This window comes from Neovison vison, chromosome 6 (genome assembly GCF_020171115.1).
Source record: "Neovison vison isolate M4711 chromosome 6, ASM_NN_V1, whole genome shotgun sequence".
In the NCBI taxonomy this organism is placed as follows: domain Eukaryota; kingdom Metazoa; phylum Chordata; class Mammalia; order Carnivora; family Mustelidae; genus Neogale; species Neogale vison.
In genome coordinates this window covers 197,720,419-197,734,471 of record NC_058096.1, presented here as the reverse complement: position 1 = coordinate 197,734,471, position 14,053 = coordinate 197,720,419, and the positions used below count along the sequence as shown (strand labels likewise).

Below are 14,053 nucleotides of genomic sequence, written 5' to 3'. Positions count from 1 at the left end.
TGGCCAAACTCTGCTTTTTGGAGGAAGACCCACAGCCAGCAGCATTCCGCAGGGGGCCACTGTCCCCTCTTTAGGCAGTGTAGGCATGAGAGACTCCCACCTGTGCAAAGCGACTCAGCATGTTCTCTCTAGGGATCCGCACGTGGTCCAGTTGCAGGAAGCCATGGTCTGTGTTGTCAAAGTCCATCTTGGGCCCAATGTCTCCAACAGTGACTCCTAGTAGGAGATGAAGATGGGAATGTCTGTCAGCCAAGTGCTTTCTGTTTGCCGGGTACCCCCCTCCCATTCCTTCCACCTCCCCTGAGCCTCACAGCAGCCTGTCACATGGGGTTATTACACCTGTTTTGCAGATGACCAAGCTGAGGTCAGACAGGTCCTGAATGTTGCTCAAGTTCACCCAGCTGGTTAGCACCAGGTCTTTCCAGGGACCCATACCTGCCCAAGGAGGGCCATGCCCCAGCTTCTCCCATGAGCTCTGAGGCCTTGGGATAGGGAGACCTGGTGGGGTCTCTCCATGGCAGTGGTCCTGGGAGCCATATGGGCTTACCTGGCAGTGGGGTGTGGTCCCGGAGGCTTCGGATGGGCACAATGAAGGCGTGCATGCCCTGCCGGGCTCCTGAGCAGATCAGCTGGGCCTGGACCAAAGTGTGGGTGGCTGACCGTCCCACTGAAGGCAGAGACAGGAGAGGCCCAGCATGACCTCTGGTGTAGGAGGCTAACTCTCCCTATCAGGAGCCTGGGTGTGGGCCCTGTCTATAACGGGCCAGGAGGACCAATGTGGTGGCCTGGGGAAGGGCAGGGCACCATGGGAAGCCGGGATGGGCTTTGTTTGATCAGCCTCAAATGTTGAGGTCAGGGGAGGGTGCATGAGGAGCCTGAAGGGTACAGGGCCTTCTCAGGGGGGTGTCACACAGGGCAGGGAGGGCCAGGCAGAGGACGAGGTAGCATATGGGGCAACAAAGCGATGCTTTTTCAGGATACCCCTTGACTCACATGGCCTTGACCCATCCTTGGAAATGGCTGGAACGGTCTTGAGAGCTTTAATATGAGCATCTGGCTCTAGAACACACTGGCTTGGTGGACTTTATGGATACTCATTTGGTGGCTGGAGGTGCAGGGGGTCCTGTCTAAATGTCACGTGTGTGGAGCAACCTCCCTACAATACACAGGCACGGGGCGAGGGGGCTGCAGGAGGCTGCTGGAGATCCTGAGGGGTGCGGAGCCCTCCACACCCTCCAGATGCTCCCTGCTTCCAAAGCCAAAGTTCACAAAGGTTATGGATTTTAATGCAAATAGCCTAAATGAAATGATCTGGGGAATCTTGGCTTCTTTAAAAATTTGGTTCTTCTGTAGTCTTCTGGCTGAAGTGTGTGCCCTTGAGTCATTTTCTTTGGAATCAGGGAGATAGGATCTTTATGCCACAGCTGCTGGGGTATGTCTGTTAGGATCCATGGTGAGAAAACCAGTCCTGGATCACAGGGAAAGGTGTGTATTGCTACCCCTACCCCCCATCTCAGGGGCCTCAAAGAATCATTGATCCCAGAGAGGGAGACCTGCTCCCAAAGAACCAAACAAATCTAATAGTGTTTTGCAAAAGGCACTGTGAGATGAGCAAGATTTTTGTTTTTTCGGTCCTCAAAAACCTATAAATGAATCACTGTATCCTCCACCTACTAATAATGAATACAGATAATTACCATTTATCTAAATCCAGGTGGTGCTGGCCCCTGTGTTGGTGCTCTCCAGTTCTCGCAGGGCGGGGATGATGAACCCCTTTTCCCAGGTAAGGAAACTGAGGCTCAGAGAGGCGAGGGAGGCCCCTCAAGGTCACTGGCTTGGACCGGGGTGGCACTGGGATTTCAAGCCTGCCTGATTGCCAAGGTTGGTTTCTTTTTCTTTCCTCCCCACTGAGCGGAGAGCCCGACATGGGGCTCGATCCCAGGCCCCTGAGATCATGACCCGAGCTGAAGGCAGAGGCTTAACCCACTGAGCCACCCAGGCGCCCCTTTTTTCTGCTGTTCTGACGGTGGTCATCTATTCCCTCCCTCTCCTCTCTCTTTGCTCTCTCCTGTCTGTCCCTATTTCTTTGACTTCTCTCTCAAGCTTTTTCCCTCTCTGCTTATCTCTGGCCTGTTTCTTTCTGCTTAGTCGTACTCTTGGGATTCCTTTTTTTTTTTCCTCCCCAATGGAAGCATTCACCAAATTGATTCTGAAGTGCCACAGACGGGCCCTCACAGGTGTGTGTCACCTCCAGGGTAGAGGGCCTTGTTGGGATCCCCTCTGGGACAATGGCAGAGCCTGGGGGAAATCATGGTGCGGTCGCCACCTGGTGGCCACAGGGGGCAGTGAGGTGCCGACAGCCAGACCGTGGCTGAGCCTTTCTGGAGCGGGGGCGATCTGTGAACTAACTGGGTGATGGCTTGGCAAGCTTAATCACTAACTTGGGAGGTGAGAGTGCCTGGGACTGGGCCGTGTGTATGTGATGTGTGCGTGCACGCGTGTGTCTGTGTGGGGGCAGGGTGCCTGTGGGAGAGGCCCTGGCCCTCATCCCCAACAGGTCGGGTGGGTTTCCTCAGCTACTTCAAAGTTGGGGTCTCTCAGCCACTCACGGATGAAATTCTTCCCATCCCCCCTGTTGACAGGGTGAGACCCTGAAGTTCAAGTACAGGGTGGGTTTCCTCAGCTACTTCAAAGTTGGGGTCTCTCAGCCACTCACGGATGAAATTCTTCCCATCCCCCCTGTTGACAGGGTGAGACCCTGAAGTTCAAGTACATGAATTGATTCATTCAAGTTCACCAGCCGGGAATAGGGAATCTGTCTGCGGTCTCGTGGACCTCAGAGCCGTGCTACTCTGCTGTCCAACTTTGTTCTCCTTGGGGACAGATAGGGCTGGGGTACGGATGGATACTCACTGTCCCCAGGCCACCATTTGGTGGCTGTCAACGTGGGGCTGTGCACCACAAACTCCTGGGTGGCTGCATCATAGGTGGCTTCAGTCTCCAGGCCCCGAAGATTCGTCCCTGGGAATCAAGGAGGGGAGTCTGTAAGTCAGGGTTCAGGATAGTATTCCCACCTGGGGGGCAGCGTCCTGGTGGGCCCAGAACTGCCAGGCACCAGCCTCATCGGGAGTCGGGGAGCTCCCAGCTGTACTTACAGGCATTTCTTGTCTTTCACCCGTGGGCTGAGTGGGGGAGACGTGTCCAGCCCGTGACAAGGGATGCCTGCTGACATTTCTAGAAGGAACGACTTGCGCCACACACGCTAGCTCATGTGGTGTGTTTCTATAAACTAGGAAAGGGAACCCCCTCCTTCCAGACCCTTGACTGCCACCTGCTGGAATGTTTCCATAGGAAATACACAATCTCTGACTACTCAGCTGTGAGTGGGCTTTGGAACCGCGCATGCAGAAACGCAGGCTCACCGTGTCCCAGTTCTGTCTGGGCATATGATGCAATGATCCGGAACTCATTGCAGAGCGGGGTCCATTTGGCAATCTGCTCCTCAGAGCCCAGGCTCTGGAGGGATTTCAGGAACACGGTGTGTAGGCCTAATGCCAGTTCTCCAGAAAGGGCTCTGTGGGGGAAAGGACACGGTGCTGGAGTAGCCCACCAGAGACAGGGACCCTGCCCTGGGACAGGGGCTGCCCTGGGAGTGAGTACCTGTAAGCATAATAGAATTCAGGACTGTTTTCCGACCAGCCGAGGCGCTTTGCTATTATCTGGAAGTGAAATCTCTTCTGGACGGCGGCCACGTAACGTTCATTCTGGTTCATGAAATAATTATCCTTCATGCTAAACTCTGGGTCACTGTGGATGATGCTCTCTTCCAGAGACAGAGAACAGAGGGCTTAGAGACCAGGGTGAGGTTCCTGGCACCTTCAGATCTTTCCACCCTCTTGCCTTGTGGGCATGGAAAGGAAGTCAGACATTGTCATTTTACTGATGTAATGATTGAGCACCAGAGGTGGGAAGGTGACTTGCTCGAGGTTACAAAGCTAGGCAGTGGCAGATTAAGGACCAGCCTCCCGGTCTTCTGCTGCCTAAGACTCTTCTATCCTTCAGCTGGGCTCAGGGAATAGGGACTTGTTAGAGAGGTCCTTCCAGGCCAAAGGAATGAATCTCTAACAGTGGAATTTTGAGAGCAAAATTTGTCATTTGAAGGTGGGACTGCTAATGGAGGACTCTTCTTCCAAGAAAGGCATATGGGCACAAACCAGGGGCTCCACTCCCCAGCTCCCTCTTACCAACTTTCCTCCGGAGTGCAGTGTTCTGGGCACCTCCATCCAGGATGTTGGTGAGTTGTTCCACGCTGAAGGACTGTATGAGCCTCTCACTCGCCATGTCTGGGTGCACTCGCCTGCTCCAGGTATCCCCCAGGGACACTCGGTGCACTGGGCTGTCCATCCTAGCCTGGAGCTGCCTGGTGTCTCAGGAGAGATACTTCTGGCCTAGTGCTCCAAGCTCCGGGGGTACTAAGGACCTCTGTGTAGGAAGAGGAAGTGCCCAGAGCTGAACATCAGCTAGGGACCCCTCCGGGTAGGAAAGCAACTGCCCTGAAATATGCGAGTGCCCCACACCCCCACCCCCTTTCCCAGGGTGCCCTCGGCTGGCCAGGCATGCAGTAATCGCTCTGTAAATGGTAGAGCAGGACCATTTGTCGAGATCTGGACGGGATCCAGTCAGAGGGCCCGAGCTCCATCCACTGCAACCTGTACTGCATGGGTTACCTGGGGGAATTCTTGCACAGTAGTTCAAGTCACTCATGTACAAATATTTGGTGACAGTGAGCATCTGTGTGGCTTCTAGCTGCACAGCTTGAGGCAGCCAGGAGTTGGATAGGGTCTGACCGCAGAGCCAGGGGGCCTCGCTCGAGGGACTTGCAGTCCCATTCACCTGGTCCCCTGAGTCCTGGGCTCCCTCAGTCCATTTCTGTGAGCTGTACTGCAGAGCTGGGGGGGAGGAAGCTCGCTTTGGGCCTGGGCAGTGTTCCCCCCGGGATCCCTGTGCGTCCCCCTGCGGGGAACTCAGGATGGACCTGAGTCCTTCGGCAAACCCCTGGACACTCAGAAGCCCCTGTTTCCCCACAGCAAGGCAACCATCAGGTAGGCTCCAGTCTGCTTCTCAAGTATCTCAAATGCATTTATTCCATCCCCATGTCTGTCCCCCACCCCGCCCCACCATCTCTCACCTAACCTCGGCCTCTCCCTTGTCAGTTCTCCAGGCTGCCAGGTGGAGCTCTTCAGCTGCAGTCACATTGTATCTCCCCGCCACCCTCCACTTGGAATTTGCCCCTTGGTGCGCACTGTTTTGCGGGAGAGAGTCTATGTTCCCAGGCTTCCACCACCTTCCCCCAACCTGCCCCTAGCCCTGGATCAGCTACTCCAGCACCGGGGGAGCTCCCCTCCTGCTCCAGCTCCCTTTTGCTTCTGGCGCTTTCCCCCATTGTTCCTAGTCAAACCCAACCTCCAGGGACCTCTCCTCCAAGGAGCCTTCCTGACTGTAGCACCCTGCCCTGCTGCCCCCGCCCCCCCCCCCCAAACTGAGTGGCCCTTTGCTGCCCCGCTGGGTGCTGTTAGAGTAGGCAATAGGAACAATGCCTTTTTTGCCCGCATGTTCCCCTCCCAAGCGCCTGGGTGGTCGGCACTTCCTTGCATCCCACACCTAGCTGTCCAGAGGCATGTGATCCGTGTTTCCCGCAGGCAGCCAACGCAGCCCTATAGATACGCTACTTAACAGTTACTAGCCTGTTTTACAGGGAGGTCAGGATGGGAAGGAAGGACCCTCTGTGAGGTCATGTAGCCACAAGCGGCAAGTCGGGTTTGTATGCAGGCTTCCAAACTCACACCCCCGAGGGGGTGATAGGGCCATGGGGGTGCTGACAAGGGGCCTGGCACGGTCAAGGAGCCCCTCTCATCTGGCCCCTGGATCCCTGCAAGGCTGCTGAGCTGAACTCCTGTCTTCCTGCTCCACTCCCTTACTGTTGCTGCCACCTTGCCGTGCCTGGACACCGCAGGCCTCCCCTGCACCCCACCTCCGCCAAGTTGTATCCTCTGCCTCGAACTCTTCTTCTGGAACACTCTTCCCCCGGGTGTCCTCTTTGCTCCCTCATTACCTCCTTCAAGTCTTTGCTCAATGTCACCTCCTCAGTGAGGCCCACCTGACTGCCCTCTTTAAAATCCCAAGCCTTCCTCTCCTGGAGTTGCCCTGGCAGGGGCCTTTGTCAAGTTAAACTAACACTTAGCCAGGGCCTGGCCCACGGGCAGGGTCTCTAAATAGGGGCTGAAATGAAATCAAAGAAAGCCAAGCTCAGAGTCATTAGGAGCACAGGGAGGGTCATGACGGAGGTGGTCCAGCCCTCAGGGGCCTCCCACTCCCCTGTCCCCCGACCCAGCTTACCTGTCTCACCTGTGTCTGCCTGCAGGCCTCTCTGGAGCTGCACGCCTAAGTTTCTAGCGGGTGGCCCAGCCCCTTTCTCCTCCTCTGGAATGGGCTGGAACATGGAAAACCCGGAAGGCAGTACCTGGCCGGCTCTCAGCTCTCAGGGTCCCCACGCTGAGTTCCCTGCTTTCCTCTCCTGCACTGGCTCCCTCAGGTGGTGTGACCCGTTCTGCCTTCTGCCACCACCCCCTTCTGCGGGGGTGGTGGGGTGGTGAGGGCACAGCTCTGGGAGTGTCAACTGCTGACTCTCGCTGGCTCTTCCTCTGTCCGCCTGCACTCCAGAGCAGGTCCCCGGAACATGCATACCCGGTTCCCTGTGCATCAGCAGACACCACAGCCCTCACCTGGAGTCCAGAGGCCCCGGCTCAGACCCTGCAGATGTGACCGGGAGATGTCACTTGACCTCTCTGAACTTCCCTTCCCTTGTCTGTAAATCGCAGGCTATAAAGGAAGTCTCTTGGCAAACTGTGACGCTCCCAGTTGTAACTTGAAATTATGTTAATCATCTCAAGTTGTAATTTGAGATTATGACCGGTTTCTTGGTGCCCTATGACAGAGTTTCTTAATTCCCCCAAGTGACGTTTAATGGTGGAATTTCAGATTCTGGACAGTCTGCTGGTGAGGTACTTGTGCGTGGGTGTGTGAGGGTTTAGGTTGTAGGAACTCGTTGGCTTGCTTTGTTATCCAACCCTGTTGCTTTGTTATCCAACCATGTGGTTGCGTGCCCAGCACGATCTAAGCACTGGGGTCCAGAGGGAAGCAAAAACCAAAGGAAAACCTCTAGGAGGCCTCTGACCCTGAAGCATCCAGGCTGGGCTTGGGGGGGCTGCTGGGGAAGGAGTCTCCACTGGAGGAATGAGCAGGAAAACCTGGACGGCATACTCACAATCACTTCTAATGAATTTCTAGCTTTTTGGAACTTCGAAGTTTCTCTCCCTCTCTTCCTGCCCCCGCTGTTCCCAGGCCTCCCTGGCCCTACCTGTCCAGCTGCTTTTTATCTTTTCATCTCACCACACTGGGGGAAGTCGGCGCAGCGTGGGTTGGAAGCTGCAGGATCTGCTTTCTTAGCTCTAAGTTTTGGCCCCTTGTGGTATAATACAAAACACGGGTATTTGGTCTTTGTCCCCAGTTCCTGGCACAGACCCCCTAAAAACCCTTGTAAGCTCCTAAGTGATAAGACCATATCCTTTTTTTTTTTTTAAGATTTTATTTATTTATTTGACAGAGATCTCAAGTAGGCAGAGAGAGAGGGGGAAGCAGGCTCCCTGCTGTGGGGCTCCATCCCAGGACCCTGAGACCATGACCTGAGCCGAAGGTAGAGGCTTAACCCACTGAGTCGCCCAGGCGCCCCAAGACCATATTCTTTATTATCGGTGGGGTGGGGGAGGTGCTTAGATAGCTTCAGGATGGAGACTGCTTGCTTGAAAGACCAAGCCTTAAAGAGAGAGGTTGGAATTCTCTGTTCTCCTGGTACATACATCCTCCCCACCCAGCCTCCGAGGGGGTGCTGCATTTTGAGTTAATCACCAGGGGCCAGTGATTTAATCAATGATGCCTATGTAGTGAAACCTTGGGAAAAGTCCCTCAACAGGGAGGGCGGCTTGGAAATTTCCATGTTGCTTCCAGCCCCTCCCTCCTCAACACCCTGTCCTCCACGTTCCTTCCCATTGGCTGCCCCCAATTGTGTCCTTTATAATCGCCTGATGAACTAAGTAAAGTGAGTTCTGTGTGTCATTCCAGCAAATTATTGAACCCAGGATGGGGGGGTTGTGGGAACCCCTGAATTTATAGCCAGTACTCTGGAGGTACAGGTGGCCTTTGGGATGGGCAGCTGTGGTCTGAGGTGGGGGCAGTCTTATGGGACTGATCCTCGATCCTGTGGGATCTACACAAACCCCAAGAGTTGGTGTCAGAATTGAACTGAATTGTTGAACACCCAGTTGGTGAATTGGTTGTTGGTGTGGAAAAACCACACCCTTGGTACACCCACTACCGTGTGGGTATTTTTTCTTTAACTCTTGGTTTTTGTGTAGCTCACCGACGAAAGCAAGGATTCTCTCGCTCTTGGTCACCAATACAGTTCCGTTCCCAGACCAGGGTCTGGCCCAGGGTAGGTGCTCAACAAATATTTGGCAGATGAGTGAATACATACAGTTGACTGTGAAGGACTTTGGAGCTTTGACACTGTTTTCAAAGGTGGGAGGGGTGGGTTTGTGTGTCTACTCTATTTGCACACATTTGTGTATCTCGACACAAGACCCATACCTTCAGTCTCAAAGCTGGGGATTCTTTTGGTACTACCTGTACCAAATAGCTGTGTACCCAGCTGGGTTTCCAAAGTGATCCTGGTTTTTCTGCACCCTTTCCCGATCTTTCCTGATGGCTTCTTGTCCTGTGCTCGTCAGGAGCTCTGGTTGTTAATATCCAAGAGGCTTAAAAGGCTCCCCAAAGGTGTTGTCCTTCTATGAAAGGTTTGATCTGCAAGGTGAATGATTTTTCTCTTCCCGTATGTTTCTGTGCTAAAATGTGGCTTGCCTTGGAGCACCCGGGGTGGCTCAGTTGGTTAAATGTCAGCCTTCGGCTCAGGTCATGACCGATGGACTCCCGCATCCACCCCCTGCTTGGCGGGGAGTCTGCTTCTCCCTCTGCCCCTCACCTTGCTGGTGCTCTCACTGTCGCCGTCTGTCTCTAAAATAAACAAGTAAATAAAATCTTAAAATTAAATAAAATTTGGCATGGCTTACGCTTAGCGTTAGTGTCCGTATGCCTCTGACCGCCGTTCTGGAGTGAACGTTCTGGAGCACCTGTGGTGGATTGGGCCCGGCTTGGGGTGGGACCTGGAGTGGAACCAGGTCTCTGTGAATGGGTGGGATGTTTACAGGATCCCTCCCCTCCGCGGCATAACAACCCCCCACCCCCACCCCGGGAAGTCACATGCCTCTCTTCAGTTTGCAGAAGGTGCAGAACTGGGATTTTGAACCTGGTGTTCTGGCTCTTTCCCCATGTCGATAAGATTGGGGAAAGAAGGCAAGAGAGCCAGAGCACCTGTTTTGAGAGGACTTCTGAGGTCTCTGGGCAGGTGCCCTCTTCCCTCAGACTGTGGCCTCCTCATCTGTGATGACAGGTTTCTGCTCACTAAGCGGCCTCACACCGCCCCATGGTCTCTCCCCGTGGTAGCGTCACACCTTAAAAATCTTTAAAAATTTAATAATAATAAAAAAAACAACAACGAAGTATTTAAGTAATCTTTGCACCCAGTGTGGGGCTCGAACTCATGACCCCAAGATCAAGAGTCACACGCTCTTCTGCCAGACGCCCCGCCAGACATTTTATGTTTGTTAATGCCGTCCTCTCAGCTATTTGTGAGGCTGGCACTATTGGAATCCTCAGTGAACAGATGAAAAGCTCAGAGATGTTAAATAATTTGTTGAAGGGCGCCTGGGTGGCTCAGTGGCTTAAAGCCACTGCCTTCAGCTCAGGTCATTGTCTCAGGGTCATGGGATCAAGCCCCACACTGCTGAGCAGAGAGCCTGCTCTCTCTGCCTGCCTCTCTGCCTAGTTGTGATCTCTCTTTGTCAAATAAGTAAACAAAATATTTAATAAAAAAAATAAAAATAAATAATTGATCGAAGGCCACCCACCTGGCGAGTGGCAGAGCTGGACTGCCCCCCACCCCAGGTTGAAGTCCGACTTTGTAGCCTGGGCTCCTCACAGTCATGCTGGGTCACCTGTCAGGGTGTCCTTAAAAGGGAGAGAGAGAGGAGGAATGTCCATCCCTTGAAGTGAGCCAGGCCCTAGGATCAGGCATTTTGTGTCCAGTCTCTCCCGTGGTAAGACCTGCCAGGCATACAGTAGATGCTCAATGCATGTTTCTTTCTTTCCTGTTCCTTCCCTGAACATCGTGGGCCGAGGCCAGGCTTGGGAACCTTGGTATCCCACCGGCCACAGTCTTGTCTTAAAAAGTGGTGAGTGGAATGGGCGTGGATTCTTGTCCTCGGGGCCCAGTCTGCCAGCCTGGTGCCAGCTGGGCCACATGCTGTTGGGGAAAAAGGAAGGAGGAAGACCGCAGGGCCTCAGCGTGCTTGCAGGATGTTTGCGGTGACAGATGGGAAAACTCAAATGTGGGTGCTTTGCAAAAACAGTCCTGCGGCCTCCACCAGCAGACGCTGCCAGGACCGATGTGCTGGCCCAGTCAGAACCCAGACGTGGGTTCATGGGTTCCCAGCTTGCTGCCTCCTTCTGCTGATGGCATGCCTTTGGGGGGTGGTTTGTCCTCTCTAAACTTTGGACTCTTCACCTGTAAAATGGAGGCATGCCAGTCCTGGGGGGTATTCAAGGAGAGAATTCACAGAAAATATAAATAGCTCAGTCCCTGTCACAGACGCCAAATATTCTATAAGTATAAGTAGCATTATCTGTGTTGCAGATGTGGACAATGTGGTCCTGCAAGTTTCCCAGGCCTGTGACAAGTCGTGATGGTCAGAGCTGGGGCTTGAATACCGGTCTGGGCACAGGGTTTACCATCTTTATGGGACAAAAGCCTAAAGTCAGCCTTGCCATGGGGAAATGTGCCTCTTAGGTCAGGTTCCCCAAAGGGTCAGCTTTAGCTCCCTGGTCCCCTGCGAAGCCTGTCCCTTGGGGGGGGAGCCCCAGCTCACTTCGGTCTTGCTGGGCAGCCCAGGGGAGCTGTCGGGGTCCTTCCCTGGGAAATCCTGCTCATCTATCCAGGAGTCCTTTCTGAGAAGGATCCTCCCCAGGTGAGCACCTGCTTTTCATCAACTGAGGTAATCTTTGGATGTCTGAGATGAGGGCAAGCGGCCCCAGGGAGTATGGGGACAAAAGGTCCAAAGGGCATTTGTGAGGCAGGGCCTGGTGGGAGCAGGGTGGCTGGGGGTTGATGGGTCTGGGGCTGGGGGGCACTGAAACACCAGAGTGTTTATGTTACTGCTCAGCAGAAGGTCCAGTCCTGCAAGGCAGGCAGGAATCCCACTTCGAAGGTAGATGCTAACCTGTTGTTTGGCTCCAGAGACTGGTTGGCTTTGGGGGGGGGCAGAACCCCAGAACTCACATCAGTCTATGTTGACTGAGTCTGTTGTTATGGGTAGAGGCCAGATCTCTCAAGTTCAGACACAGAGAAGGTTAAAACAGCTCGACGAATCTCATGGCCAAAGGTCAGATGGCACAGGGCCCTCCTCTGTGCCCTTCCTAGGATCCAGGCCTAGCTGTAGTGGAGAAAATGTGCACTTTACAGACACACGGCTCTGTGGGAATCTTGTCTGGCCCCAGGGATGGTTTTGTGACTTCGGGCAGGTCTTTTAATTTACCTAAATGTTGATTAGCCTGCAGAATAGTGAGACTGACCTCGCGTTGTCATGGGTGGTGACATTGCTGGCCTTCCGTAAATGCAGTGACCGTAACTGACACCCAGTCACAGCTTTTGGAACACCTGGGTTGGTACTGGCAAATGGAAGCCGAATCAGCCACAGTCCCTGCCCCCCAGGAGCTTGGAAGTTGTATAATCCCTAGCGGAGGTGAGGCTGCCCAACAAAGGCTTCTGGGTTCTGAGGGCTCCCCTGGGCTACATATGCAGAATCGGGGGGGGGGGGCTTCACCTCCTGAGGTCTGTCTCCCAGGTTGTGTATTTGGGCCTATCAGCCATTGAAGAGGGTTCACCCCAAACCCAGACTGGGGCTTGTGGTTCTGGTAGGTATAGGGGGAGAGGGGTGCTTCGTGAGAATGGGCTTGCTGCCCTTGGTTCTCCTGTAAAGGCAGAGTCTGATGTCAGGGCTCCTTTCCTTCTCCAGGGTCCCCAGGACCCGGCAATGACCCGATCTCTGCCTTCGGGAATGTTCTAACTCTCTGGATGGCCACAGAATGGCACGCAGCAGCCACACGGCTCCAGTGTTGGTCTTGTCGGCGGTCGGGGCCAGGTGTACTGACAACCGCCCAAGCAGCCAGAGGAAAGCTTCTGGACCAAACTGGCATCTCTGGGCCCAGGTGGGATTGTGGAGGGAGGAGGCAGGTAGGTGATGGCGGTGCTGCCTCGGGAGAAGCGCCTTCTCACTCACTCGTCATTCAACAAACAGGAATTGAGCACCTGCTGCATGGCTGGAGCCCCAAGTTCTATTTGGCTGCTGCCTTTTCTCAAAGCCGCCAGTGGGACGGGACTGAATTCCTGCTCCCCGGGGGAGCACCTGCTGGCGGGGAAGGAGGAGGGAGCACGGCCATTTGGGATTCAGCAGGAAATGAGACAGACAAACATCTCTGCCCTCATGGAGGGGACGTTTTCGCTAGGGGACTCACACGAGGTAAACAAGGAAGATGTGTGTTTGGTGGCGGCAAATGGTGAGGAGGAAAAAGAAGACGGGGAAGGAAGGATAGGAAGTGTGTATGAGACGCTGGGAGTCGGCCGGGTCGGCCACGGAGGGCCTCCTTTAGAAAGAGCATAGAAAAAAGTCCTGAAGATTGTGGGGGCAGAGGACTGTATGTCTCTCTGAGGAAAGAAGGTGAAAAGGCACCTCGTGGGATGTGGGGCATGAGGAGACTGGGCCGGCGGCTGTGGAGGGCAGAAGGCAGGAGGCCAGAGGTGAAGAGGGAGCTGGACAGGCAGGGCACGCCGGGTGGCAGGAAGGCTGTCATGGGGATGGCGGCGTCAGGGACGGCTCTGGGCGGAGGAGCGCCAAGACCTGTCTTCCATGTTCACAGGCTCGTTTGGGCTGCTCTCTCCAGAATAGGCCAGAGGGGGCAGGGCAGAAGCAGGGAGACCAGCGAGGAGGCGGCCACGGCAATGATCTCCTCGTTTGGTTTCCGACTGTGCCCCCAGCACACAGCGTGCTTCCTGGCACCGAGCAGGCCCTCAGCAAATCCGTACTAAATGCTGTGTGAAGTAAGGGTGCCCAGATACCAGACTGGTGTGTGGGCTGTGCGGAGAAGAGGCGGAGAAACAGATCTCAGGCATTGCTGCTGGCGATCCGAATCCAGCTAGTTTCGTTCTTTTAAAAAAAAAAAATATTTTTAAGATTTATGTATTTATTTGAGAGAGAGCATACGTGTGTGTGTGTGTGTGTGTGTGTGTGTGTAAGGGGTCTGGGAGGGAGGGAGGGAGGGAGAGAGAATCTTCAAGCAGACCCCCTACGGAGTGTGGAGCTCAGCATGGGGCTCGATCCCACGACCCTGAGATGATAACCTGAGCTGAAATCACAAGTCAGATGATACTTAACTGACTAAGCCACCCAGGTGCCCCTCCACTTTTTTTTTTCTTTTAACTTTTTTTTTTTTTTTAAAGATTTTATTTATTTTTTGGTCAGAGAGCGAGAGATCACAAGTAGGTGGAGAGGCAGGCAGAGAGAGGGGGGGGAAGCAGGCTAGCAGGCTCCCTGCTGAGCAGAGAGCCCAATGTGCGGCTCGATCCCAGACCCTGAGATCATGACCTGAGCCGAAGGCAGAGGCTTTAACCCACTGAGCCACCCAGGCACCCCACTCCTCCCCTTGGTTTCTAATGGGAAAGAGGAATCTGGATTTTCAGTACAGGCTGGTGGTTATTCTAGGCATCAGGGCTGGCCTTCTGTGTCAGGAATACTCTGGTTGCAAGTAACAGAGACTGACCAACAATGGC

At 54.2% G+C, this 14,053-nt stretch overlaps 1 protein-coding gene across 1 annotated transcript in view; it reads right to left on the bottom strand.

The window, feature by feature from the left end:
- Window positions 1–6,763, bottom strand: part of ACOX2 (acyl-CoA oxidase 2) — a 32,016-nt gene extending 25,253 nt beyond the window's left edge. Inside the window, exons 1-7 of the mRNA XM_044253296.1 lie at window positions 6,397–6,763; window positions 4,245–4,482; window positions 3,661–3,823; window positions 3,423–3,574; window positions 2,914–3,021; window positions 548–667; window positions 101–216 (exon numbers count right to left, since the gene is read on the bottom strand). Of these exons, the coding sequence (XP_044109231.1) occupies window positions 101–216; window positions 548–667; window positions 2,914–3,021; window positions 3,423–3,574; window positions 3,661–3,823; window positions 4,245–4,404 (819 nt within the window). The 5' untranslated portion in view covers window positions 4,405–4,482; window positions 6,397–6,763. The remainder of the gene's footprint in view (window positions 1–100; window positions 217–547; window positions 668–2,913; window positions 3,022–3,422; window positions 3,575–3,660; window positions 3,824–4,244; window positions 4,483–6,396) is intronic.
- Between the last annotated feature and the right edge of the window lie 7,290 nt (window positions 6,764–14,053).